Source organism: Falco biarmicus, chromosome 13 (genome assembly GCF_023638135.1).
Source record: "Falco biarmicus isolate bFalBia1 chromosome 13, bFalBia1.pri, whole genome shotgun sequence".
Taxonomy (NCBI): domain Eukaryota; kingdom Metazoa; phylum Chordata; class Aves; order Falconiformes; family Falconidae; genus Falco; species Falco biarmicus.
In genome coordinates, this window is record NC_079300.1 from 17194096 (window position 1) to 17220966 (window position 26871).

Sequence of the window (26871 nt, forward strand, 5' to 3'; positions counted from 1 at the left end):
TAATTCCCTTAATGGCATAATATATGTACATTTAAATTTTAGGTTCTCTTTTTGGTTTTTACCATTTGCTTTTTGTTCAGGAAACAGTTCTAGCTGAGACTTATCTTGGGGATTATTGCATTTCTTGGGTACCTGAAAGATGCCTTCACAAAGTAATGGGGTACTATTATTCACAAGATATGCTCTGCCTGAGTTATATAATTAGCATGATGCAGCAGATTGGTTCAAATAACATATATAAATTTATTTATTTTTTCCTCAACATACAGATTGGAGAATTTTTTCCTAGTTCATTGTTTCTTGCTAACTCAAGAGGATTGATATATCACTGGTTTGTAACTTTTACAGTCAAGTTTTCTAGGCAGAGAAACTGCGTATTTTTTACAGTACTGTTCTATTTTGCATAGGCATAAGTGATTCTAGAGACTGCAAGGCAGAGGAGAAATCAAGCTCTTTGCATTAATACAATAATAGTTTACTTATATATATTTAGATAGATAAACAGACAGACAGACAAATATGTTCCTTGCTGGTTGATTCTTTATTTCTACATTCTTTGCACTATGTACCTCCTCACAGCTGATGAAGCCACTTAATGGTCCCTAACTGGGAAGACAGACTTCAAGCTGTTCTATATACACATGCCATTTCTCTTTATGCAACATTTGAAGTGAATGGAAATTAAAAGCTGAGTTGGATTACAGTTCTGATATCCGAATGAGAAAGTATCATAGTTGCAAGCACAGAAATCTGTAAATTATGCGCCTTTTGATATGATCAGCTCATAAGGACAGTCAGACACTGGTAATAGCATAATGCAGAATGCAGCACGTGCTGTCACAGACCCACTATCAGCCATCTGTTTTCTGCTGATGTGCTTCATTCCTCTCAAAGATATAGGACAGGTTTTTTGGAAAAAGAGCTGTCACTGGAAAATGACTGTGATATTTTCAAATAGATTTATGGAAATTAGACATCTAAAAGCAATAGCAGTCATTTAAGAACGAAACATTCCTGTACCAAGCCTCAGATAAATGTGAGCATATTTTACTATTAAAGCCTTAGTTTTCTTTTACAAAGAATTTTAAAGTCTGGGTTGCTGTTCATCAGAATTTCTTTCTGTCAAAGATAAAAATAGGGTAGTATTTGCCTAGAATGAGGTAATGAAAAGTTAAGATACTTGCACAGATACATAAGGACAGCACATACCATTTCTCAGATGCACAGGGGCAGAGAAGCTCCACACCAGATCAGATATGACTTCAGAGTCTGAATTGTTCAGCCTGCAGGCCTGTTAGGTCATTACTCACTGTCAAAACTATCATCTCACATCTCCTTTCTATGTGTCTGTAGTGACTACAGGCCCATAGTGATGGAGTTCTGACGGGGATCAGAGGGAGAGGGTGTTCCCAGCACCTCCTGTCAGGAGGGGCTTGCAGAGGCTTCTTTCTGGGCATGAGCATATTGGGTTCAACCCCGTTGAGATGGGTGAGCTACCAGGCCCTTTAAAGGTGAAAGTGGTGCAATTTTCAGGGCAAGAATGGGATCACCATGACAAAGAGATGATTTCCAAGGCTCCCTAAGGAGGTAGAGCAGGCATCCTAAGGGTAATGGCTAGGGAGGCAGAGAAGGAGGGAAAATGACAGATTTTTTGCAGTCCCTGATGTTTGAGGGTAGATGAGAACTAAAATCTGCATTAGGGAAAGTCTACCTGGAACAACACAAAGTACTCATGATTTTCTCTGACTGTACTGCAGGCGGCTGCTGTCTGTCAGCTCAGGCCTGAACACAGAAGAAAACTGAAAATGTCACCATTGTAGAAAATATTTATCATTAGCTGCCAAAAATTACTCCTGAGAAGCTAAACTGATTTCTGAGTGCCCAAGTTAAGGGGCACAGCCACTCAAACTCTGCAGCTGCTTTGTAACACCGCTGACAAACGTAGCAAGCGATTGAGTTATGTCACGTCTGCGAATGCTTTGTGTCACCTGAAAAGGAGCCTGAGTCTATCAGTAGAAATAGCCTATGATACTTTATGTTAATTGGAAAATCTAGCAGAGAGCCTCATTTTTATTTTCATGCAAATACTGCTTTTCCTCATAAATGGGAAAACTTACATTTTCCATAAAGTCTGCAACACTTTCACCTTTTCAGCATGGCTGGTGCTTTGACATCTGCCATCAGCTAGCTACTTTGGAACTGGTAACAAATCCGGTTTGAGAAAGGTTTCCATAAACAGTAAAAACCTTATTTACGACAACAGTAAGTGTTAGTTTGGTTTAAAGTAATCAAAATAAAATGTCCTACAATAGTTTATAAAGTCTGGGAATGCCTAGAAAGAAACAAAATAAAGACAGAAAGGAGAGAAGTAAACATTCTCTGACACACAGAAAAAGGAACAGAGTGTAATCCCCGCTAGAAGATAGTTTCTAAAATAACTGCTAGACCTTTTATCTAGAATTAAAACCAATAGCACTACTAGCAGTGTGCTGAAACTGGTTTGTGAGTGGAATAAAAACCATGATGTAATGTATTGCCAAAGAGAATAAGGTTTTGGACACCCAGAAAAACAAGGGTTCAGATGCTAGCCACTTGAAGAGTCAGTCAGCCACCAATAACTTTTTTTATTTCTGCAGTTCTTATACACATATAAATGGAAAGCTTAGTATGCATATTTCTGTGAAATCCATGTTTCTGGAGCCTTAATTCTCTAAACATTTGTAAATGTTGTCAGGAACAAATTCCAAGGAGACAGATTTCTTTATACAGAAGGATGTACAGAAGACTTGTCTATGTTCTTTTAATGCACCTTCTGTGCAGTTGTGTTACTTACTGATCCCTGTTGCAAACACACCTGAAAAAATACAGTAAGTTTCTTTGTTGTGGGAAATGTTCATCTAGAGGACCTCTATATATTTGCCTCAAACTGTTGTTACAGTTGGCTGCTTTTACTAGCCCTAAAGCTTTCCTGCAGCAGTGCGTCCTTCCTTTGCTCTCCCTTAACTGACTGCAAAACTTCTCTACCTCCTATGTGCTTTTCTTGGCTTAGCATGCTCACATCCCAATCTTATCTCATTTGTTTTCATTTTTATAGTTCATCTACTTACTCCTACTGTGTGAGGAGCTATTTTATGAGGAAGCTTGGAAGGCTTTACCAACCTAAAACTTGCCAAGAGAAGGTGTAGGTGGTGCTATGCACGCGCTTTCATGTCTAGCTTCTAGTTCAAACGCTTACAGTGGGGGAAAATTAGTGTCCTGGCTTTTCAGCATTCTTCCAACACTTTTAGGAAAACTATATAGTTAAAAAGTTGTGAAATTGTTCAGTTCAATTCTCTGAAAGCTCCAAGTTTTCTAACACAGTAGACTGACCTACCTTTTCCTATATAACGTCAGGAAAAAATAACCTTCTTTTCCTTTTAAACATTGAACTCTAGAATATATATTTTTTTCTGTGGCCTGTTTTACTTTTCTTAATTAGCAGCTGATGACATCACCATGTAGTTCTATAATTATTTATCACCTGAGGGAGATCCCACTTCATTCAATGAAGGTATTTTAAGGAATATCTGACCTTCCAGTATTTTCAGGGTTGGTTGTTTTTTTTTCTTTAGATTGTTCCTGATGCTCTTCTGTGTAGTACTATTGTGGCGCGTGGTAGTACAGCAAATAGGGAGGCTGCCACTGGGCAAAAGGAAGCCCTTTGACTTAGCAAGTGGAAATAAATCTTCCTCTCCAAACATAATAAAGTGTTTGTTTCCATGCGGTCAAATAGAAGGAGGAAGAAAGGAATTAAACAGTTTGTTTCCTGATTCTTTCTAATAATTGATTCCACATTGTTCTATTAGAAATTTTCTGCTGTTTGCACACATTTTCCTTCTGCATATTGCCTTTTTCTAAAATTCTTCCATTACATGTGTTGCATCACTTTGGCTTGTACCAAAACCAAGAATCTTTGTGCTGTTCTGCTAGTTACAGCTGATTAACATCTCTTTATTTGATGCTGCCACACTAGCCCTAGGCACTTTAGGCCTTGACAGGAATGAAAGGAGGGATACAAGATTTAACCTCACCTACAGGTTTTCCTGAAAACACTTCCATTACTTACTGAAAAATCTTTGCTCTAATCCTAAATGCTTTCAATTTTTTTTATTAAATGGAAAATACATTGTGCTATATTCACAGGCTGGGAAAATTTACAGGAAGAAAAAGATCTTAGGAATCAATGAGATTTTCCTTGAGAATAACTGAAGATGTAAAAAGTAATCACTCAAGACGGAACTGGAAATGTGACTTTATGCTTTCCATTGCAATAGGAGTTCTGCTTGTCATGGAAACCTTTAGTATTATATCCCTATATAAGCCCATAGAAAGAAACATTCTTCATCATGCTGAGCTTTCATCCCAAAATAATCTTAACAGATGAGGGGAGGGAAGAAGCGGAATGATGAGTGTGGTAAAACCGCAACAAACTGTAAATCCTCCTTTCTGTTTCAAGCAAAAGTTACAATCCTAACTTGCAATTTATTGTATAAATAAATATTGCCTATATTTCCATTCTGAAAGCTGTAAAAGCACTTGACCCTGTTGTTTTTTAGTTGGTCAAGGAGGCACAGAAGGACTGGAAAGAAAAAGGGATCTGTTAAATAATTTTCTAATATAGAAACCACTGGCTAATCCTTATAAGAACCACCAAGAAAGCTGAGTATTATTCTTAACTCGAACCTGCAGGAGAGGCAGAGGTTACCAAACTTGGATACAGATGGATAGTAGGGACTGGGGCAGGTGTTTGCAAGGTATGTCTATCAAGCATCCAGCGAGGACCCAACAAAAATCTTTTATGCCTGTCCTTCCACTCTATCTTATTATGGGTGGCAGATAAAGCATATCTTTGCCTTAGTTCTGTTCATTTATCAATCTCTGAAAACAGTTTTCTACTGCATTTATTATCAGGATTTGCGTAATCCACCTCTGATACAAATTTATGGAAACAAACCCATCTTTTTCTTATACTGCTTCAATAATTACAAAGCCTCTAATATTTGAAAACTAAATACAGATTCAGATTTACTACCAAACTCTCACACACTGCTTGATAATGAACTGCTATCGACCCCTTTTGTATCAGGCACAGGAAGCAAATAGCAGAAACGGCAAGTTATACCAGCATGTTTCCTGAATTACTCTCTGAGGAAAAGGAAGAGTAGAGACACTGTACATTTAACTATGGTTGTCTCCAGTGTTAAAGTTTGCAATTTGTTTTTAGGTCAAATAATTAGCTTGGCAGGAAGTACTGGAATAAACAAGAAGAAATTCTGTTCTGCTGAAATACAGCTTATATAGAAAAATCATCGGGTAAATTAGTATGTATTTTAAATGCTTGAAAGAGGTGAAAGTGTTAAAGAAGAAACATATTCAAAGAAAAGAAATAATAGCTCTAGTACAGAATAATGCAAAATTAAAAATAGAACTTAATACACTTTGAGCTGCAGGGAAACCTGAGTTCTGGAAAGATTTAGACCAGAAACCACAGTTAGTATAATGAGCATATGTTGGTGCTTTTAAAAAATCATGGGGTTTGGGGGGCATACTGAGTAGAAAGATTTCCCAGTGAGAATGAGTCACTCCATATTTGTTCCTCAAATAACCACATTAAGAACAGGATGCTTTCTTCTAGTTTCCCTCACACCTGAAAGCTGTTGATAAATTGAAGGATAAATTGGAACCCTAACTGGTCTTAACAAAGTCAACTTTTCTTACCTTAAGGTTAACATATTTAATAAAAAGTCAGTTAAAGGCTATATCTTACATTTGACTACTAAACTTTTACTCCATGTCAAGATTTTTTTTGTTTACTTTTTATTACTAAGCATCCCTTCTGTGGGCAGAGCCCATCAATACAGTAGAAAAATTTTCCTTGGTTTTAGAATGTAGTCAGGCTGACCTCTCTGAATTCACCACTCAATGCCTGCAACAGCAGCACCAGTGGCACAAAAGATCATTTCGTGATTTATAGCTCACTGAGCAATACAGAACAACAGCTGCAGCCTCTCTATACTTATTTGGGACAAATTATCAGAGAACCAAGTGGCTGCTTTGCTGTCAAGACACACTTAAAAGTTTTAGATCTAACAGTTCCAGTTATACTACTAAATAGTTTCAGCTTTAAATACCTAACTGAACTGAAGCCCTCCCTAAGTATGCAAAATACACTTAGTAAATTAGACTATAAACATACAGTATCACAGCTGATAGGATTTCCTTTGGTAGAACTACTCCATCAGTTTAGATAATGTATCTATGGCTTAATATAGTTCTTTATTTCATATGTGGTCTAAAACAATACATTTTGAGTAGACCAGAAATGAAACACATTTCAAGAATCATCTGAAGGCAAGAGAAGCAAAGAATTATAACTGAACCCCGGATCTAAGAGAGTCACAGTTGAAAGAGGACTGAAAAGTTAGATAGCAACATGTTCTTGATTAGCATTTCCTCAAGAAAAAAAAAAAGTGTACTTGCTTATATTAATAGCATTTTCCACTACAAATCATCTCACTGGTTTTGTAGTGGCGCTAATCAGCATAACTGGGGATATCAGACTTTGCTGTTTAGTGATTTCTGTTGCAGTGGATAAGTAGTCACCACTCACATTTACTGGTGCTCCACCATATGCCTTTAGAGTCCTTGTACCTTTTTTACAGCATGAGATCTCTTTTACGTGACTTCATTTTATTTGGAGACTCCTAAATGAATGCAACTGTTTAGAAAACCCTCCATACAGAGCTTCATCTCTAAGCCTCATCTCCAGATGGAAGACATCAGACTGCAGGGATCACATTCTTAATCTACAAGAACTTAAAATATTCAAAACACTTCACACATTCTAAATTTTTAATACTTAAAATACCAATCATTTTCCAGCAATCAAAGCTGTTTTCTGGGACCCAATGCCAAGCTCAGTACATTTTCTTAACAATGAACATAACTGACCTACAGTACTGAAAGCAACAGAACCACAAAGATCTAAGATGTTACTGAATTCCTTTGGGATGCTTTGAGCTATTTTGTACCTATTAAATTTTATGTTTCAACAAGAAAAAAGGCATGTATGCTTGGTGTCAGTAGCATTCTGAGCAATAACTGATTAGTGGCAAATAACAACCCTGAAACTCTCAATAGTGCTCTAGTGCACAGCCTTCCCTTTGGCAGCATCATTTCCCACCCAAACGTACTCTTGATGGCTGTACTCAGGGTTTAGATACAGATGACCTTTGACAACTGCAGCAGTTTCTTTCTGTGGAACAACATTTGTTCTGTCCACAAGATTTCCTATTTGTTGAGCTCTTGATACGGTTTCAGCTCTATTATGAAGAGTTACACCAAGAAGGGAACTACTAGGTGGTTTATGACAAGATTGCTGCTGCAGATTTGGTAGCTGCTGTGATTTGTGTCACCCATTTGAGCCTCAGCCATAAAACTGCACTTTTTATCAAGAATATTTGTGAATTTATAACTGCTCTGAAGACATACGGCCAATAAATAATTCAAAGTTATCTATCTTCCCTGCAGTTTTCTTATACACCTACCACCTTTTAATGTTTAGTTGGCCTGGAAACAATATTCTTTATGGCACTTCTAGTATAAAAATGTTTACTGACTGGCAGCAGACTATTGATTTCCAGTGTGATACCTTGAAAATAAATCATTCCACTCCAGTTTCCATCTGCTTTGCTCTCCCATCTACTGTCAGCCCTGATAAGGCTTGTTTTGCATTTTGAGTCCCTATAAATGTCCGTTTTCAATTATTGATTTCAAAATTGTAACAATGTAATTGAATTCATTATTCCTTTCTCTTTTCCTCTCCCCCATCCCTTTGTTTTCTTTTCAGCTCTATATCCATTTACAGTCCTAAGGAGAATCCTAATGCATTTGACACTGCTGCTTTCTTCCAGTCAGTGGGAAATTTCCTGGGGATCTTTGCTGGATCATTTGCCATGGGATCCTCTTATGCTGTTGTGACAGCTTTAATATCCTTTATGGTTTGTTTTCAGAGAGAAAATCTATATATATTAGTGATATCTGAGACTGACCATTTTTAGTTTGTGCCTGAACCTTTTCACTGTTAATTCAAAATTTTGCAGAATCAAATCCTAAACTGACAGGAAATTTCACTTATCAGAATCCACAAAGAACTTAATACACAAATTTCTTTTTAACACTAGGCAAGACTGTGGGTTTTATTTTACTATTTTTAAATAATTATATTTTTAGAAAAGCATTATGAAGTATTGAGTTAAAACATGAAATTATGAACTACAACTTATTTATGAACTACAGACTAGCAGCAATTATACAAAAGTACAAGGCAAACACTAGACTATAAATCAAGTCAGTTTGCCTAAACTAGAAATAAAAGGTGTATCTGTTGCTCTGCATTTTTCTTGTGTTTTACAGTTCTCCATGAAAAATACTAGAAAGAGCAGCAGTTTTCATCTTTCTGGCACTGATGCATATGTAAACAAATGCCATTTTTTTTACAAAACTGGACAAAATAACTTTTCCCTTTTTTCTGGGAGAAGAATACCAAACACAACCAATTAGGCATTAGTTCAAAACCAGAAGAGTTCTTGAAATAGCAGACTTGTAGAATTTACTCATTTAAACCCTATGCTGGTTTTTTCTCTTTGTTTGAGATTGTTAAAGGCTGTGCATTTTTTCCTGAATTCAGGTTGTATAGATGCGGATGATGAGAGAGTTTTCTTTCATCCTTTATCAGGTTGGAAGCAGTTTTAGCTTAAAAAACAGTTGGGGCTTTATTTTTCCTTAGTAATCTTGTAGCACTTGACAAAATTTACAAAGATCTGCGAGTTTCCTATGTTGGAGACAGGTCTGTTTTTCCTACTGTCCTGGAGTGCCTTCTTATCAGCAGAAGCTGCTGGTCTTACAGGTAAGTGTTCCATTTTATTGAATAAAAGCAGTTTTATCATGTGTCTCTAGTATAGGAAAATGGCATGTTTGTTTTGGGCATGACATCATATATAAAGGTTCTAAAAGCAGGTGCCTATATTGAAGATGGTTTCCTCTTTAGGAGCAAATCTGTAAAGACATTGAATAGTTCTTTGAAAGACTTACTAGATCAGGCTAAAGTCCTCAGTCTTTTTTCCTTACCTTCCCTACATTGACCCATCCCGATAAGTCCCACTATTTTCTGCCCAGCTATAGGACCAAAGATGACGGTAAGTATAAGGAAGCAAGCATACGTTGCCATGTGACTGTCAAGAGACTGCGTGCCCTGCATGTCCTGGGCCCTCCTCCTTTTTCCCAGCTATCAATGACTAAACAGAGGACAGGGTCATCCTCAATGTTGCTAGTGGGTTGCAGCCACCTCTGGATTTTTAAACAAAATTGTTCAGTGCACCTATATAAACACCTTTGGCAACCAGATACCAGCTGGAATAGAAGTTTGGTTTGTGTCTTAACAGCCTTGTGCTGGTTCTGGCTGGGATAGAGTTAATTTTCTTCACAGTAGCTAGTATGGGGCTATGTTTTGGATCCATGCTGAAAACAGGGTTGATGAAGATGTTTTAGCTACTGCCGAGCAGTGGTCACACAGAGCCAAGGGCTTTTCTGCTCCGCACCCCACCCACCCCATGAGCAAGCAGGATGGGGGTGCCCAAGGAGTTGGGAGGGGACACAGCTGGGACAGCTGACCACAGGGATATTCCAGACCACACAGCGTCATGCGTAGCATATGAACTGAGGAAAGATGATGGAAACGGGAGGGAATTTCAGAGTGAAGCATTTGTCTTCCCAAGTAACCGTTATGTGTGATGGAGCCCTGCTTCCCTGGCGATGGCTGAACACCTGCCTGCCCATGGGAAGTGGTGAGTGAATTTCTTGGTTTGCTTTGCTTGGGTGTGAGGCTTTTCCTTTAGCTATTGAACTTTTATCTCAGCCCACAAGTTTTCTCACTTTTACTCTCCCAATTCTCTTCCCCATCACACTGCGACGGGAGCGAGCAAACAGCTGTGTGGGGCTTAATTGCCAGCTGGGGTTAAGCCACAACAAGTTCTTGAAAATGTGTCATGATTACTACATAAAAATGGAAGAAAAGAAGGATGACTGTTAATCACTTGCCTCCTACTGGAGATGCTGGTTTCCTAATCCAGTGACTTCCAAGGCAAGACTGTTTCCTTGCTGAGAACAAGGATGCTGTTTCAACAGATGCACAATTGATAACTTACACATTATACTCAAAGAGATGATTCGCAAGGGAAACATTAATACCTTTCAGAGCCTCAGGTGCTGCACCAAAGGTAATTTCCATTTCTTTGGCATAGAAACAGACCGTATATGTCCAGACAAAATATAATTGGCATATGTCTTTTTTTGCATACTCAAAATGTGATGAGAGACAGCATAGTCACTCCTGGTAGTCACTCTGAAGAGTGTTTCATTTCTCTTTTTTTTTGCAATATATAAAATATCAGAATAAAAGACTCAAATATTGAACACCACAGATGGCTTTTACAGTAGTCTTGATAAAGAATTTTAAATAGACAGAGGGAGAGCCAGACAAAGATAATGGAACCAAAATAAACTTCCAATTTAAAGGAGAAAAATAGAAAATTGTTGGGAAATTTAGCTATTTCCTATAATAAATGAACGGATATAGTCAAATAAAAGACAATTGCTCTGCCAACACACAAATTCCAAGGAAAACATATCAAGCCCTTTTAGTCCATCACTAGCATTTTTTTCTTGAGTGCGTTCTGAGTTTTAGGTGGAAATTGTTTAATCACACTGTTGTGAGGAGGAAAAGTTTAATCTTGGAAGTTTTATCAGTTGATTCTTTGTCATTTAGTTTCTGTAAAAGGCTTTTTTCAGAAGCTGTTAGAGTGGAAAAAATTCATGGAGCCTTCCTTGTACCTTCAGAAATTCGAAGCTGGATTTTGTAAACGCATTGACTTTATTAGAGTACTGTGCTAACATTACACTTCAGAGTGGATATTTTTGTTGTCTGGTTTAACCAGTTTTGATGTTGCTTTCATCTTCCCTCAGGCTCTGAAATAGCTCTAAGTCCCCTCCTTTCAAAATATTAATTTGCACTTTCAGTTCAGCAGAATTACTGTATTGGTTAAGAGATTTTCAACTGACTTAGATTCTTTTGAGGTGTAGATTTCAGAGGTGGCTCCAATTTCTCATACCTGTGCTAAGGAAATCTATGTAAAATGCAGTTATTCTGTGCAGTCTCCCACAGAGGTATGTTATGTATAAAGCACCTGTTGCAGAAGGCACGAGGAGCCCAGGGAAAATCCAGTCATCCTTCAGAACACACTCAGATCTTAATCCATACTCTATCATTTCCAGTCTTTTCCAGTTTACTTGATTCACCATTTTTCTGTCTTAATGAATACATCATCTCGTTTTACACTCAAGTATTTCTACCCTCCAAAGTAATCATTAAAATTAAGAGAGCATCATAACCATGCAGTGGCACTGCTGGACCACTCCATTCAGTGAACTAAATTCCTAGTTTAAAGTCTTTGACTTCAGTACACTTGCTTCAAAAATTAATTTGATTCATTGTACATTTATGCCTATGTTCACTTTTATTTTCCTTGGATATTGTGTTTCCTATGTTCATTCCTTCTAAATGAACCTGAAAGGATTAACACTAGACATCAGTATGTCCCTGTAGCTATTAAGTAACGTAATTGCAAAATAATTTTATTTTTATAATGCTTTCCACATTAGTTCTTCAATCACTATGAGCCTTTTGAAGTCTAATATTGAAGTATATCATAATTTACAAATAATGGGCTATACTGTTTTTGTGTAGGTATAGTAGGTGGTAGAGCTCACTTGTTTAGCCTGCAGATTTTTAAAATAAAATGTAAAAGAAGACCAGTACAGGACAACATTTTATTCCTCTACCTCAAGATATCCCATGATACATAACATAATATATGGGCCTGACCCTGGTTGAAATATGGATGTAATCAAAATAAAAATCTGGGATGACTACAGAATTATTGTTATACTGATAACTGTAAATCATAAATTAATGTTATAGTTATTAATCTTATAGCTATATCATCAAGCTGTGACATATGCATGATAAATTGATTCTTATACATAGAATCTAATTTGTGCACTTTTTGATTTGCCTTAAAGTATATCATTCCTGACCGCTGAGCAAAGCTGTAATAACAGAGTACTAAAAGGTCAGTGTTGATATAGTTGCTTTCATTTGCAAACTTCATTACAGAGTATTTACTGGTAGGCTATGAAAAAAAAATGTAAATAATTTAAACAGTCATCAAAATAAATGAGGAAAATACATCTTGCATTTATTAATTGCTTGTTCTCTTGCTTTATAGTTAATGAAATCTACTAATTTTTAAATGATCACTTAGTCATTAGCCTGTGAGATTCCATTATGTACATGGGCATTTAATGTTCACCTCTGTTAGACCTTCTCTATCTACAGCTGTTCAAACGAAGCAGATACTCAAATAAAAAGAGATAAATACACCTGCAAAAATGCACTTAAATATATGTATGTGAATTTATTTGCATGTATCTATTCAACTAATGCAGACTTCATATGGAATTTACCAGTGTAAAAGCATCAAAATTATGGCAAACCACCTCTGTTTTTTACATGCCAAAGACCTGTGCTGTGAAGCTAAGAAAGACAATAGATCTTGAAGGAAAAAATGTTGGAGACCATCTTTGTCCCTTTACTGTTTTTTCAGACCCCAGCCCAAAATTACTGTTTTCTGATCATTATAAAGGAAAAAGCTTGTAATAACAAATTACTGCTGCTTCCTTACCTTCAGCAATTCTTGTCTGAACATTTTGTGATATGTCTGACACCTGCCTGTTTATTCATGGGCTCACAGGATGACCGACAGGACAGCACAGTCTACCTAGTGAGAAAGCTTTTCCTCCAAAAATAAATAACTTATTATGACTGATGTACCCAGGACAAGTCCAAAGACCCAGTCTCTCACTGGAGTAGTTTTGTGCTACCTTTATTTAGGTAGCATATTATTTAGGACATAGCAAGAACAAATGACACCGACTTCCTTTTCCTTTAGTGCTGCTGACAACGTGCATTTAATCTCATGGCTGTTCACTGTTCCTATCTGTTTGCTGTAATCAGTCTTGGATCCATCATCTACCTCATTGCTTTTTAAAAATGTTGTGACCAGTTCTTCTGGTATCACTCTCAGAAGGAATCTACCAAAACATTTCTGCCTGTAGTTCTGAGCACTGTGAACACAATGTAGGTCGGTACCTGATTGGCTTTAGTTCACTGAGCTGACGCTATTCTATAAAATGAAGTTATTCTGGGCTTTAAATACTAAACTTTGTGGGTTTCTTTCCTTTTTCATAAGTAATGTACCACGCTGTGCCATACAGAGAAGTAGGCAGACTCCTCCCAGTAATGAGGGAGAAGGGATACCTTGGCTTCTAGGTCAAAAGGAGAGAGACCTCAACTCCCTTAAGCTCTAGTTCTGCCACTCCTGGGAGGAAAGGATGCAATTTGGGTCTACTTAGGGAAGCAGGCTCTTCATGGATAAAGCGGCATTTGCACTGCTGTGCAGAGACAGATGACAATTGGGCTAGTTTGCTACAAATTACTAATCCATTACTTGTCTGTAGGATTTAGAGATGGCTCTGGATGATCTAAGTGGTATTCTAAGATGAGGAATGTCAGGTGGGTTCTGTACTTTAAGACGAAGCTCTAGACATACTTTGGTGACATATAAGCTAGATCCAATACTCCATGCAGTTTCAGTTATCCCATTCACCCTTTCATCAACATCGCATGACCAGACCAAGCACACACTTGAGTCAGTGCTTGGGCTGGCTAGTTTAGGTCCTGTTGTAGGTACAGTACAGTAAGACTGTTTAAGACAGTAAGGGAAAAAGACAAAGGTGACTGTTTTTTAGAGAAAAGTAGATATTCTAGCATGGCATCAGGCTGAGACCAACAATCGGTTGCATAAAATTAGGATAGTAGAGTCTTATTGCTAGTGAACAGATTCAAGGTAAACAGCTTAAGCACTCTTTAGCATGCCTAGAATAAAACCTGTTATGTGTCACCATAGAGTTCAAATCTAAATTAGATTCAGCAATTCATTTGGGTTACAAAAGTACAACACTGAAGCTCAGGTCTCACTTGAAGTAGCCAGGTGCAATATCAATGATCAGTCCTCAAACAAGGACCTAAAATATTCCCTCAGCTCTGCCTTTTGTTGTTTTCTGTCACTTCAACATAAAATCAACCTCAGACAACCCCAGAGACGAAAGCTCCATGAACAAAGCACCAGCTTTGGTTCTGCATTGGTATAGGTCTAGTGAAAAAAGCCTTAAATCTTTGCTTTAGTATCAAGAAAATGGTTAGTCACACTTCATCCCCTCAGTGAAAGCAGACTAAGTAGGGAATTTGTTGTTTCTGGTTTTATAGCCTTATTACTGCAACAATCCAATGCAGAAGACAGTGCCTCATTTCCCCCCACTCACATATTCAGTCCACACTGGGATGTGCCTAGTAGGTGCTGTGGAGATATTCTGACATAAACAGGGCTCCAAAGTAAGCATTATCTTAGTTAAATAATTTCTCTATTACCCAGTCCTCATTGTTCTCTTTTCTATACATTTCCCTGCCTTTGATGAAAGACCAGTCCCCATTGCTTGTTTTCCTGTGGGATTTGCAGTATGTAGTGCACGTTTAGAGAGGCATCCCTGAAGCTCTGGAATGCTCAAAGTTGGGATGAAACCTAGTCAGTTTACTTACAGATCTTTTCAAATGAAGCTATACGTTTTATCTACTTCTTTGTTTCCCCAGGAAGTAGAGGTTTGGGGTTTTTTATCAGTAAAAGACCTGACAGCTAGAGATATAATGTCAGTTTCATTCTCTCAGATTTGCAAATTCTGAAGTTTAAATTGGGGCCAGTCACTTCCAGGTTTGCATTAAGAGCACACTGTGCATGCTGCCCTTCTCTGACAAAACACAGAATTTTTTCAAGTTTTTCTTTTAGCACCAGATATTTAAAAGCAAGGGTACAATTTTGCCTATTTGTGAAATTATGTAACAAAGGATTTTTGTCTTTCAGTGACAATATAGGAATCATTCTTAGATTAACACTTATAAATTAATGCTCACACTATCACGTTAATGTTCACACCATCAGCCAAATACTTTAAAGTCATGTTACTCCTTTATCCTATATTATTTTTTGATATTACTAGCTTTTGTCCTAACAAAAATTTCAACTACAAGCGTTCAGCAAAACTAATGTAAGAATAAGTTATCTAATTTTATTAACAGCTAATAAGTTATTACTGTTTCTCTGTTATATAAGAAGAAAAAAATCTAATAAAACCTCTTCAAAGAGGTTGAGCTGCAGCTCAAAGTTTACTAGTAACTATAAATATTTTACTTAGGTTTCTCATTTTTTATATTATGTGAAAAACCTCAGTAACTTTGTTAAGAAACACAAGCAGCTGTATTGCACTTAAAAACCAATCACACATTTCAACTCAAAACTTTAACTGTTTACTTCAGGTTAGCATTTTTTTCAGCAACTGCAGTACTAAGTATCTTGCAATTGTTAAATTTTCCACTTACAAATGAAACAATGTAATGGCACAAAACAAGTGAGCTGATGTCTCCAACATCTGGAAATTCAAGCTCTGAGCGCTAAGGATGGGTAAAATGTCCATCTGACTTTATCTGCCTGCCCTGTACCTAATAAATACTTTCTGTTTACAATTCCAGTATTATCACATTTGGTCTTACCTGCTTCTCTGTGAAAGAGAGCCTGCAAAACTTTAACAACCTAATTCATGTACCGTACACAGTTCATACAGTATTTGCTACTCTGCTAACTTCAAAATCCAGCTTTAATAGTCTTACAAAGAAATCCAGATTTCTTTTTCCTTCTAACTAAAAAATTCTGTTTGCCTCTTTAGGTACCTTTCTTTCCTTTGTAGTTGGATTAACATGTAATTGGTCATTACTCTTAAGGAACCATTTTTATGGAAATGTATTACAAACAATTTTCTCCAAGCCTTTTAATGAACCATTCATTGTGAGAGGAATGGCTGGTACATATTAAAACTCCAGTAGTAGCAATTGAAATATTCTACTGCATTCCCCCAGTCTTCCCTGGAAACAGGGTATCTGGCTTCTCCGCTCGCGTAATTGCATGGTTCAGATCATTTATTCCTATTGTAAAATCAGATTTAGGCCATTTTATTCCTCATGTCACTCTCAGTTCTCTCACTACCCATAATTAACAGTTTCTTAGCAGTCAAAAACCATTTTATAATTATAGTTGAATTTAATAGTCAATTTTACAAATGTAAGACTTGGCATGATGATGATTCATGTAGAAGAAAGTGAATCAGAAACTCTTATCTCCATATCTGTTCCTGACCCTGGAGCTAGTGATATTTAGCAACGTTACTGATTTACTACATTTTTTTAACTGAAATTTCGTTGTTTGAACATCCCATTGCAAATGCTCTGAGAATTTTTAAAGGCCCCAGATCAGTTCTGCACAAATAGTTACTGAGAAAAAAAGACTTAGATGCATTTAAGAGATCAGTTACTTCCTGCAATGTATTTAGGCAGTGACAGTCTCACTACTCCCCACATTATTTACTGTGAATAAAGTCTTACTGTAGTTAGAAAGAAATAAATATCAAAACAGACATAAGAAAATAAATATTAAAAAAACAGACATGGCAGTAAAAGCTCAGTGGAATTTCTCTTGGCTACAGAGACCATGCTCTGTAGAAGTAGTATAGGTAAATTTACAACATAAAGAGAACCCAGAAGCAAAGAAAATGTCCACAGTGGTTTGAAAGGAAAAAAGATTTGCTTTCACATTTTCTTTCTGATGGCAGTTATCCCTTGTGCTGAATTCTTCTCAGAATGTTTTACTCCATACTTTTTTCTTCCATCAAAGGCATATTAATGCCAGGCCTCAGTTCTTCCCAGAAACAAGAGGGTCTCGCAAGTAAAGAAAGTTGGATTTTGTTGGGCAGTATTTTCAGTTAGCAGTCCAAGGAGAGTCAGAAACTTGAGACAGACATGGTAAGGTAATAATTGCACTAACTGGTATGTAGCAATGTGCTGCTCCCACACACACGCTCCCTCAAATGAAAGTTTCAGCATTGTCTAAATTTTTACTTCACCTTGTTTCCTTTTCTATCCCATGCTTTAGGGGAGGAGGATAATTCACCTGCCTCCAGGGCCCTCTTGCAGCTAAAATTCAAGCATTTAGAGGTCTGGATAGGCCTGTTAAAGAACCCATCAAGGCACCAGAGCTTGCACCTGACAGTTGTTCAGTGCATTATCAACCAATTTTTCCTGTGACTGAAGTCTGGCCGCCTTCTATTAATCCTTTTGAACTAGCAGACTGTTTTATATTGGGTTTGCTGTGCTAAAGCCTGCAGCACTGTAGATTCTGCCCCCTTCTTGCCTCTTCTTGCTGGCCTTTGTAAAATTCCAGAGGGTCACCACCATCCTGGAGAAGACGGAGGAAGCCTTGTCCAGTTTCTAGTCCAGGACTGAAGGCACAGGCTGAGATTATTTTCACAATTCTACTTTGTGCTCTTTGCTTCCAGTAGAATTGGTTTATATGTTTCAGTTCATGCTAGTTTAACCCAATAAATGCCTAGAAAGCTGCTGCACAGCCACATTGCAAGGATAGATATTGCCTAAACCTAGACAGGTATCTTTTTGCTTGCTTTGTGGCCTCAGTGTATTTCCTTGGATACATCATGGTGTTATTTCAGCACACGTGAGCAGCCTACAAGCTAAAAATTACCTAACAATTTGCAGAGTAGCCCATGAGAAACTAAAATGCTAATTATGGCATGTTGTAGCTCTTAGACAGGAAGACAGTGAGTAGAAGGGCTGAAAGGCACAAGAGCTAAAGCACTGTGGGGAGAATGGTGGAAAACTGCCTGTATGTGACCCCAGAGATCACAGGCATGCAGGGATCACGCTGCAGGCTGGCTGTGGGCAAAACCAGTTGTTCATGTGCTCTGGATCTAGAAACCAAGAAGAACTTGCATGCTCCACATGCTTCAGAAAATGCGTGTGGAGGTTTCCAGGAAAACTGTGATCGGAATGGACACGAACAAGCCCTGAGCTGTTGTGTAAATAATTATCTATGTAGACATGCCCCAAGTTTAAGAAAAGCACAGAGCTTTCTTCCTCCATGGGCATTTACATTTGGTTGCTGGTAGACACTTATTTTTGGTTGCCCATTTTCTCCCTGTGTGTGTTCCTTCTGCTTTATCTGTGTGAGAGCTGACAGGAGATTGCAGTTATAATCTTATCAGCTACTTTAAGTTTAATACTACATTACAGTGTCGTTATTCAATGATTCTGGTGAGTTAGGACCAGAGCCAGGGAGGAAGTATTCAAAAATAAGAAATATCACTATAACACAAAATTTATTATTCCTGACAAGCCTGCTGCTCTGCTTCTCAAGACCTTCCACAAGCTGGGAAGTATAATTACTGCCACATGGCTACAGTCACTGACCCAGTCATTCTGGGCAACACAGCTTGCACCTGCCAGAGCATCACCTTTAAGCAACGTGTTGTTGTCCAGCTTGCACATTGTTACACACAGCTTACGATAAGGCTAATAATCAGGCACAGGCTGATATGACTTTCCCCTGTTGCTGTCATTCAGTACTAAGTGCTCTCAAACTATTTAAATGTAATAAAATTATTTTTATCTTTCCTATTCAGTCTCTGCCAAAATTTTCAAAGTCTGAAGTCCTTCATATTGCAATTACGTTAGCCTTGCCTGATTGACAGTCAGATTTATGGTCAGATGCTACCATGTATTAACTCAAACAAATTTTCTACGGGTTTTGGGCCAAATAAACAACAGTGGAAAAGCTATGAATGCATGATGAACCAGGTAGAAGATTCAAGACCTACATGATTTTTAGCAAAGAAAAAAATTCTAGTTTGTTTGAAATAAAAGTATATGAAACGTATCTTAAAGTTCTTTTCTTATAAAATGATGTTCTCCCTCTAACTAGCTTTTTTATGCAGCCCCTTGAAAAACCTAAGTAAGAAAATAGAAACAGCTAACTCTGGTTTTTCTTTGAATTTCAGGTATTGTTGCAGTCCTTTTCTGTGGAGTCACGCAAGCCCATTATACCTACAACAATCTGTCACCAGAGTCCAAAATGAGAACTAAACAGGTAGGACATGAAAATAACTGACTTTGTGTCTTCAGCTGGTGTAAGGAATAGAGGTAGTGGAATATAGCTCGATGTGATTTCATTAATGCAAAAGAGGCTTATGTCTTTATTAGGGGAAAGACTAGAGATTTTGTCAGGAAAACAGTAAGTTCTCTGGATAAGCAAAAAATACAGGAATCTGTTCTTCCCAAGGTCCCTGACATGTCAGTCAAGGAGATGAAAGGCAAGGAAATAATAGTCTATGTTAGCATCCATACAAAAATGCTACAAAGTTAAGGAAATCAAAGAGCTCTGGCAAACAGAGAAGTGGTCTGAGAGATTGGATCCATGTGGACTTTTGCAAAGGGGCTGTATAAACTGCAGTCTGGCCCACAGACTTGAGCAATAACATTGTTTAATTTCTGGCTTGTTTAAAATCTGACATAATTAGAAAGGTAGTGATTTTTTTTTTCCATTGTGTTATTTAGAGACAAAAGAAAATTGGTCATCTGTTTTTTGTTTGAACAGGTGAATTGTGCAATTGTAACCATTTTTTAAAACTTGGGGATGTTCTCAGTACTAGATACATGGCATTGCAATGTTCAAAATACTTTTCAGCACAAGAAGTAATTTTAAACGACCTAGCCACTACCTAGATCCTGTGAGAAGTCATTTAAATAGTTTTCTTCCCTTTTCATGTTGACTCTTATGTCCCAAGAACCCCAAGTCATAGAAAATCTGTCTCCTAGAATAAAATGGAAACATATGGTCAGAGGCTATAATTTTCATGATGCAATCTGGTACCTTTTTCAGCAATTCCTCTATTTTAAGGACTGGAAATTTTATGTAGAAAATTTCATAGCTATTGCACATCTCAATTTAATCAAAAAAATCCAATTTTCTATCAAAAACAGTTTGATAGAAAAGATGCTGGCCAGTTTCAGTTCAACTGTCAGACTCTCGCAGATTTTAAATTACAAAAAAGTTTCTGGTCAGTCCTTCCAGAATAAAGTGTTAGCTACTGAACAGGTTAAGTCTTCTCAACTACATTTCTTCCTACCAGCAGAGGCTGATGCTTTCAAAAAGTATTCCAGCCGAGAAGAAAACCTTTCTGATAACTGTATCATAAGGGAATAACATTTATATCTACTATAGAATTGCTTCTACTTTGCAGAAATACTGAATCGCATATGCCATTACTACCATTGCATATAACTGTTAAAGTTTGAAGACAAGGCTTTTTCAAGGGTCTGCATGATATGCAAGTGATGCATAGCCTCAGAGAGACAAAGAGAAAAAGGCAGGTCACGGTATTTTTAATTATTAACCTTTTAGGCTAGAGAATTAATTAACATATAGTTTAAATGCATACTAGTTTTGTTCATGTTTACTCTTTTATTCCCTCTCATTCAACAGTGCAAAACAAAATAATGAAAATAAACTGAATCTACCCTTGAACACACAGAAAAGGGATTATGTGTTTCTATATGGAGCTGTGAGCATTTACGCACCCCTTCTATTCTGTTTTTCTCTTCCCCCATAGGCTCTTAATCCTCAGCCTCCCTTACAAGAAGGTTCAAAAATTGCTGTTAAATTCCTTTGAATTCTTCTAATTTATTTTCTAATCCAAATATTACCCTTTCATATGCAGGTTTTTTAGTGAAATCTGCGCTGCCTCTTTCTTTCTCTCCCTCCAAGAACTCTCTTCAAGCAAATTTACTAAGCCACACACTCGGCATTCTCCTAATATCTATGACTTCAGTGCATTTTAAATGAATGTTGCTACTCAGACAGATGGCTTCCCTCCCAATCTAAGTCATTTTTATTACTCATTACTGGCCAAGTCAAGGGCTTTTCAGTTCATTTATAGAATTATTCCAAAGCAGTCTCTCTCTTTTGTTACAATATGACAGATCTTTCAATAAGGACTGGTGAACTGTAATGCACACTGACAAAACAGTGAGTTAAGGCTGAAGCTAAAGCTAAAAAAACCCATGGAAATTAGATTCAAAACTGTAAGTCAGATTGTGAAATTGTGTTAGCTGGTTTTAAACAAATGCTTTTTCTCTACTGCTTTGCATAATTTTCTTTATATTTTTTACTGGCTGTTAAAATTTCATAGCTTGATGGTAAAATTCAGTATACAGTGATAGAGGCGGTATTTCTAGCCATGATGCCAAGTTCTGCATTTCTCATAATAACTCATCATTTGCTCTAAAAAAAAAAATAGATAAGGAAAAAAACCCCAGTATTATTTTCTTCAGATAGTGATATAACATGAAAACTTATCTACAGCTCTTAAATGAGAATTTAAGAACCTCTGTTAAGAATGCCTGGTAAAAGATGCCATGATATCAGTCTGCCTGTATCCTTTATTACCCAGTCAATCACTGTTTAACATTCCATGAAAGATTAATATTAGACTTTAAGCATCCGAAACTTACAGAATCTGAAACTATAATGTAACACAAATCTTGTCAAAAACAATGGATTATTTTAACACTGTCATAAGAAAAGTAAGAAAACAAAGATTTAGTGAAAAGGCAGGCTTTCGAGAGATTTCATTCAATCCATTTATCCCAGTTCTCACTAGGTATTTTTAAACATTCTCTGAGTTTTTTATTGTTTGTTTTTAACATGAATGATGTTTTATGGCAATATTTTTAAGCCATCATCATTGACCTAACTATGGTCATAGTGATTTTAACATTAAAATTGACACTGCCATTCGTAGCAATAAGGTTAGGTCAAACAGAGTGCCCCTGACTTTCATATATTTCAAGTTTAATTTACTCAATATATCTTCAGTGAAGGAGAAGATGAAACTGCTAGGACCTGATCGAAGGCTATTTGATTCTGCGCAGCTTTCTCTAGAATTATTTACAGCTGCTAGCATAACCTCACGTTATGCTGCAGGCAAACAAGTTACTTCTAAACCTTGGGACGCTGTAGTTCAGATTTTACATTAGCTTCTTCAGATGTACAGTTGGGTTGGGGTGATTTGCTCAGCTACCAGTCAGTGGCTGCGCAGGGTGCTGCTAGATAAACAGATTACTGGTTTGTTGAAAGCAGGCAGGCTGTAAATCTCTACAGGTCAGCTCCAGAGAGGGATGTACAGACAGTACTGGGTGTTCTGCAGGAAAAGAAGGCATTCCTCACTATTTTTTTCTCTCTTCTCTCTATCAGTTTCACTCAAATGCCAAGCTAAGACCAGCACAGTTTAATAGCAGTGGAGTATTAAGAGAGGCTTCTCACTTTCTCTAACAGCTATAAATGTTATCCAGCATACTTATGAGTTATATAATTTTCTGGTTATGTTCCTTTAACTCCAGGGAACAGCCACAATGAAGAGACCAGGGAACACTGCAATACCACTCTTTGGTTAAGTGTGCAAGGGTATGGAGAGTTCTGCTTTCAAACAAAATACAGTGCCCACAGGTTACAAATTCCACAAACAGAATTCTAAAACACATCTCCTACGGAAGTAGAGCCAGGGAATTACTAGAAGGCACAAGAAAGCATGTCCAGCCAGCAAGGGGGTATGTCTCATATTGTCCCACCTGTCTCCATTCATTCCACCAGTCTAACCTTGTCTACACAGTCACCTCTGAAATCATTGTGTCTAACAAGCTTGTGAAGGTTGCTTTCTCAAATTAGGTGTAATAGCCTTTCTAACCACATTACAAGTTAAACAGTTACTCACAATTTTTTGCTGATCCGATAGCAAACCCATTAGGGAACACCTGCCTTATAGACAAAAGTCTCTGGCCTGATTGTTCAGGTGCATTGGGCATGCAGTACACACAAGATGCCACATTAAGATTTCAGTGGCCCTTCACCTCCAAGGTTTTACACAAGCTTGAGAATGGGGTAAAAGTAAAACAAGACAACTCAGTGCTGTACAATTTCTGGGTAACTTTACCAAAGCATGAAGTCTTCCTGGGAATGCTTGAGCAAATGAACTTACACTGAAGGCCTGAAAGTTCAGTCTGGTCTTTGCTTACTGGTGGACATAGTAATGATTGTTTCAAATTTTAATCTCCATGCTATAAAGCAGACATGATTATCTTTGCTTATTAAAGGTTGTAACTTTGCAGAAGAGCAGCTAATATCTCCTGGAAATCCTTTGAAAATACATCAAGATTTCAAAACTTGCGTAACTCATTTGTAATATGGCTATATATTTTCCAACAAGGAAACACGCTAGGGATCAATCATCTGATTGCTGGAACATAAATTGAGCTGTATTACAAAGACTGTTTGGTATAAAACAGTTGTGTTTATAAGCATATTAATTTAATGCTAATTAATCATATTATTTGAAACAGGCTGACAAAATAGTTATTCAATATATTTTTTAAATCCTTAAAAACCGTAAATCAAATCATTATAGTTTCTTGACATTGGTATGTCAATGATGAATATTCAATGATGAAGGTATTCAATAATGAATAGCCTCGCTATGTACTTTAGACTTGATGCTGTTCCATCATAAATTTTAGACTCGCTTCTGAAGCAAATCAGAACAGGAGACTGTAACTTACAAAGTATGGCAATGGAGATGTCGAAATCTACTGAAGGGGGGGGGTGGATGGGGGGGGAAAGAATCAATGAATCAAAGGAGTGGTTCCTGAACAGCATCGGAGAATGTTTAGTAAAAAGACCATTGTAGGACTAAAAGAGGCAGCTGAAGTCAGTTTGTGGCTCACTCAATCCAAATGAAGCACCATCACTGTGATCTAGTCATTCTGGTGCTTTTCTGCTGGCCTAAATATCTTGCAAACAAGTTACAAGCAGACCTACACTCAGAAATGAAACAACAAATCCCCTTTCTCTAGATGATATGACTATCTTACAGGATTCTTCCATCAGCTATCTTCTCATAAGAAAAGACATAATGCAGGGCAAATTCTGCTCCAGTAGTAGAATGATTTCTCCTAAATTTGTTGATAAAGCACACACCAGGAACTGCAGCTACTGTTTGTATCTTTCTGTACGAGAAGGGGAGTGGCTGAGTAGAGATGGCTATGTACTACTACTGCCAAAACCATGTCAATCTGTTTACAAGGGGTCCCACCCCAGATACCTAGCACCCATATTATATTTGGGAGAAGCGGCCCTCTAAAATCATAGGAAGCAACAGCACAGAATGAAATGGGTGTAGTAACCTTAAATCCCCCACAGTCACACAGGACTTGTGTGTGCCCCGTGGCTTTGGTCCTGCTATCTGTATGAGTGTTTGAGAGACCAAATAATTAGAGCTGTGCTTACTTCTAAAGCACACAGCCTATACTAATTTATCTCTGGCTAACGCCTACTATTTGCTGTTATCAGACATTAGATCATTTATAGATAATTAGTTTACACTTCTAGGAAGAAAAGGCCACCCAAATGTCAGGATATAATGTCTCTTACAATTCAGTCTCTTGACTTTTAAAAATTATGAGAGTATTTCTAGCCTGAGGAAAACCCTACTTATGGGAAAATGTCCTTGGTAATTAGCAAGGCAGCAACCACCACAAAACATAATTCTCATCCTTTTGAAATGAGCAGCCTAATTGGCAGATGCGGTTGTGATTTGTTCAGGAACTCTACTTAGGAAAAATGAGGCACTGCAAGAGGTCAGGTGTTTCCACATAAATGATTGGCAGAGAGAAAGACTGAGAGAAAAGAAAGTTATCTTTCAAACAAGATTACCATCAGTACCGGATCCTAATCAGTCTTTACATATGTGCTGTGCAGAAGGAATCTGTTTTCCCAGCACACCACAATCTCAGTGCCTGCAGGAAAATTTCATACTATAATGTTTTTTCATTATCTTCTGAGCTATACAGCACCATCGGCTGTCTGATATAACATATTTGTTGGCTAATACTCTGTCTGAGGGTGAACTGGAAATTCTTTTTAACTAATGCATGGCACTCAGGTCTGGCACTCTTCAGTATACAGGAGGTTCTTATCTAAAGGATCCAATAAAGTCCAAATTCCTAACTGGCAATAAACAGGTTGCATGCATGAAGTACTTTCTTCCATTTAAGTGGAAGCATAAAAGTTAGCTGTGACAGGCACTGTCTCTTTCTGTCTCATGGCTCCTTTTCTGCAACTGAGCAATAAAAGCCTAATTTCCAGCCTCCTTGAACCCCTGCAAGTTTAGACTCAAAAGCGATAAAGACTGGAGTCCAGGCAGTGCTGCTGAGAAGAGTCCAGGTGACCAACTTGCCACAGTCAATAGAGAGGTCTGAAGCAGCAGCTACTTCTACTAACAAGAATAAGAAAATAAAATAGCACTTGGGAAGATGTATTTGTATCAAACTACTGTTAGTATAGTTTTGCCCTTGTTTTAGTCAGTTTTGCTTAAACTGAATACTTAGGAAATGAGTTACATTAGGGAAAAATTTTGCCTTTATTTTCCTCTATTTTACCCAGATATTTTTAATTATTTCTTTTTTTAGACAAGGCCTATAGCAAAACCTTCATTTTGCAGCTATTCAAAATGATTGGGGAGGCCTCAGAGATGTCCCTGTTCCTTTTCTTTCTGACACGAAAATGATACAGACCTAAAAAGGTTGTGTGCACAGAGTTTAAAAAAAAAGAATGGTTTATGTTGCATTACTATATAGCTGTTAGGAGTAGATACCCAAAATTGTAGGTTGAAATTCCTGTTAACTTTAAGACACCTAACTTATGTGGAAAACAACAGAAGTCATAGTCTTAGGCCCTTCTAAAAGTCCAAAAGCTCACATCTCTATATGTGAGCTATCATTATAGCTCTAGCTCAAGTACCCTGAAGAGAAGCAACCGCTCATTCTTGTCCTGTGCTTTCCCTCATAACTTCCAGTTTTCCCTCCTGAGGCACTAATGAGCTCCAGCTGTGTCACAGGCATTGCGGCTAAGCCATGTATTCCTGAGCTGGACCATCGGAGCTTGCTAACTCAATACATCTCTACAGAGCCACTGGGTCTGTTACAAACAGGCTGCCCTCATTTATAAATTGCCTTCTTATCTCTAATTGAATATGCACCACATGCGTAGTGCTTGTAATAATTATTACCTTTAAAATGGATTGTAATTGACAGGAAGCATACAATGAATTCCAGTTCTCTACACAGCTATTTTCTGTGTTTAGCAGAAAAAGCCAAAGATTGGAAACATGCCAGATGTATTGTTTGACCAGATGTACCGTAAGATCTTATGGAACCCTGTAGAACAGTATAATGCTATAAAGAAAGCTAAAGCTGCTTACTGTATGGGTTTAACAAGAAGAATCATAACAACACAAGAAAATCTTGATTTCTGCAAAAGGAATTATACTACCATGTCTTCCAATCTAAATTTCTTAACAAAATCCCTCATTATCTGACTGATGTTCCTGATTACTGAACCATGCTAAAAGAATGTCAATCTGCAGTCTCTTTACGTGCAGCTCCCCTTAAATTTATGTGGAAATGCTGTAATTGTTTCCTCTCTTTTAGCTGTGAGCTACGTGATGGATGATAAACAGCTAGGAAACATTGCTACAAGTAAACTGATAACAGTAGACTTTATAACTATGGTATATCAGTAATTAGCTGCATAATTTATGATATATATCATAAACTAGCTGCTATCTTGTCCATAATATTGAAAATATTGGGTG

The 26871-nt window shown here is 37.4% G+C and overlaps 1 protein-coding gene across 1 annotated transcript in view; it reads left to right on the top strand.

The window, feature by feature from the left end:
• The window catches only part of SLC9A9 (solute carrier family 9 member A9), a 208888-nt gene that overhangs the window by 74596 nt on the left and 107421 nt on the right, over positions 1 to 26871 (top strand). Inside the window, 3 exon segments of the mRNA XM_056358878.1 lie at positions 7889 to 8027; positions 8842 to 8947; positions 19168 to 19256. Of these exon segments, the coding sequence (XP_056214853.1) occupies positions 7889 to 8027; positions 8842 to 8947; positions 19168 to 19256 (334 nt within the window).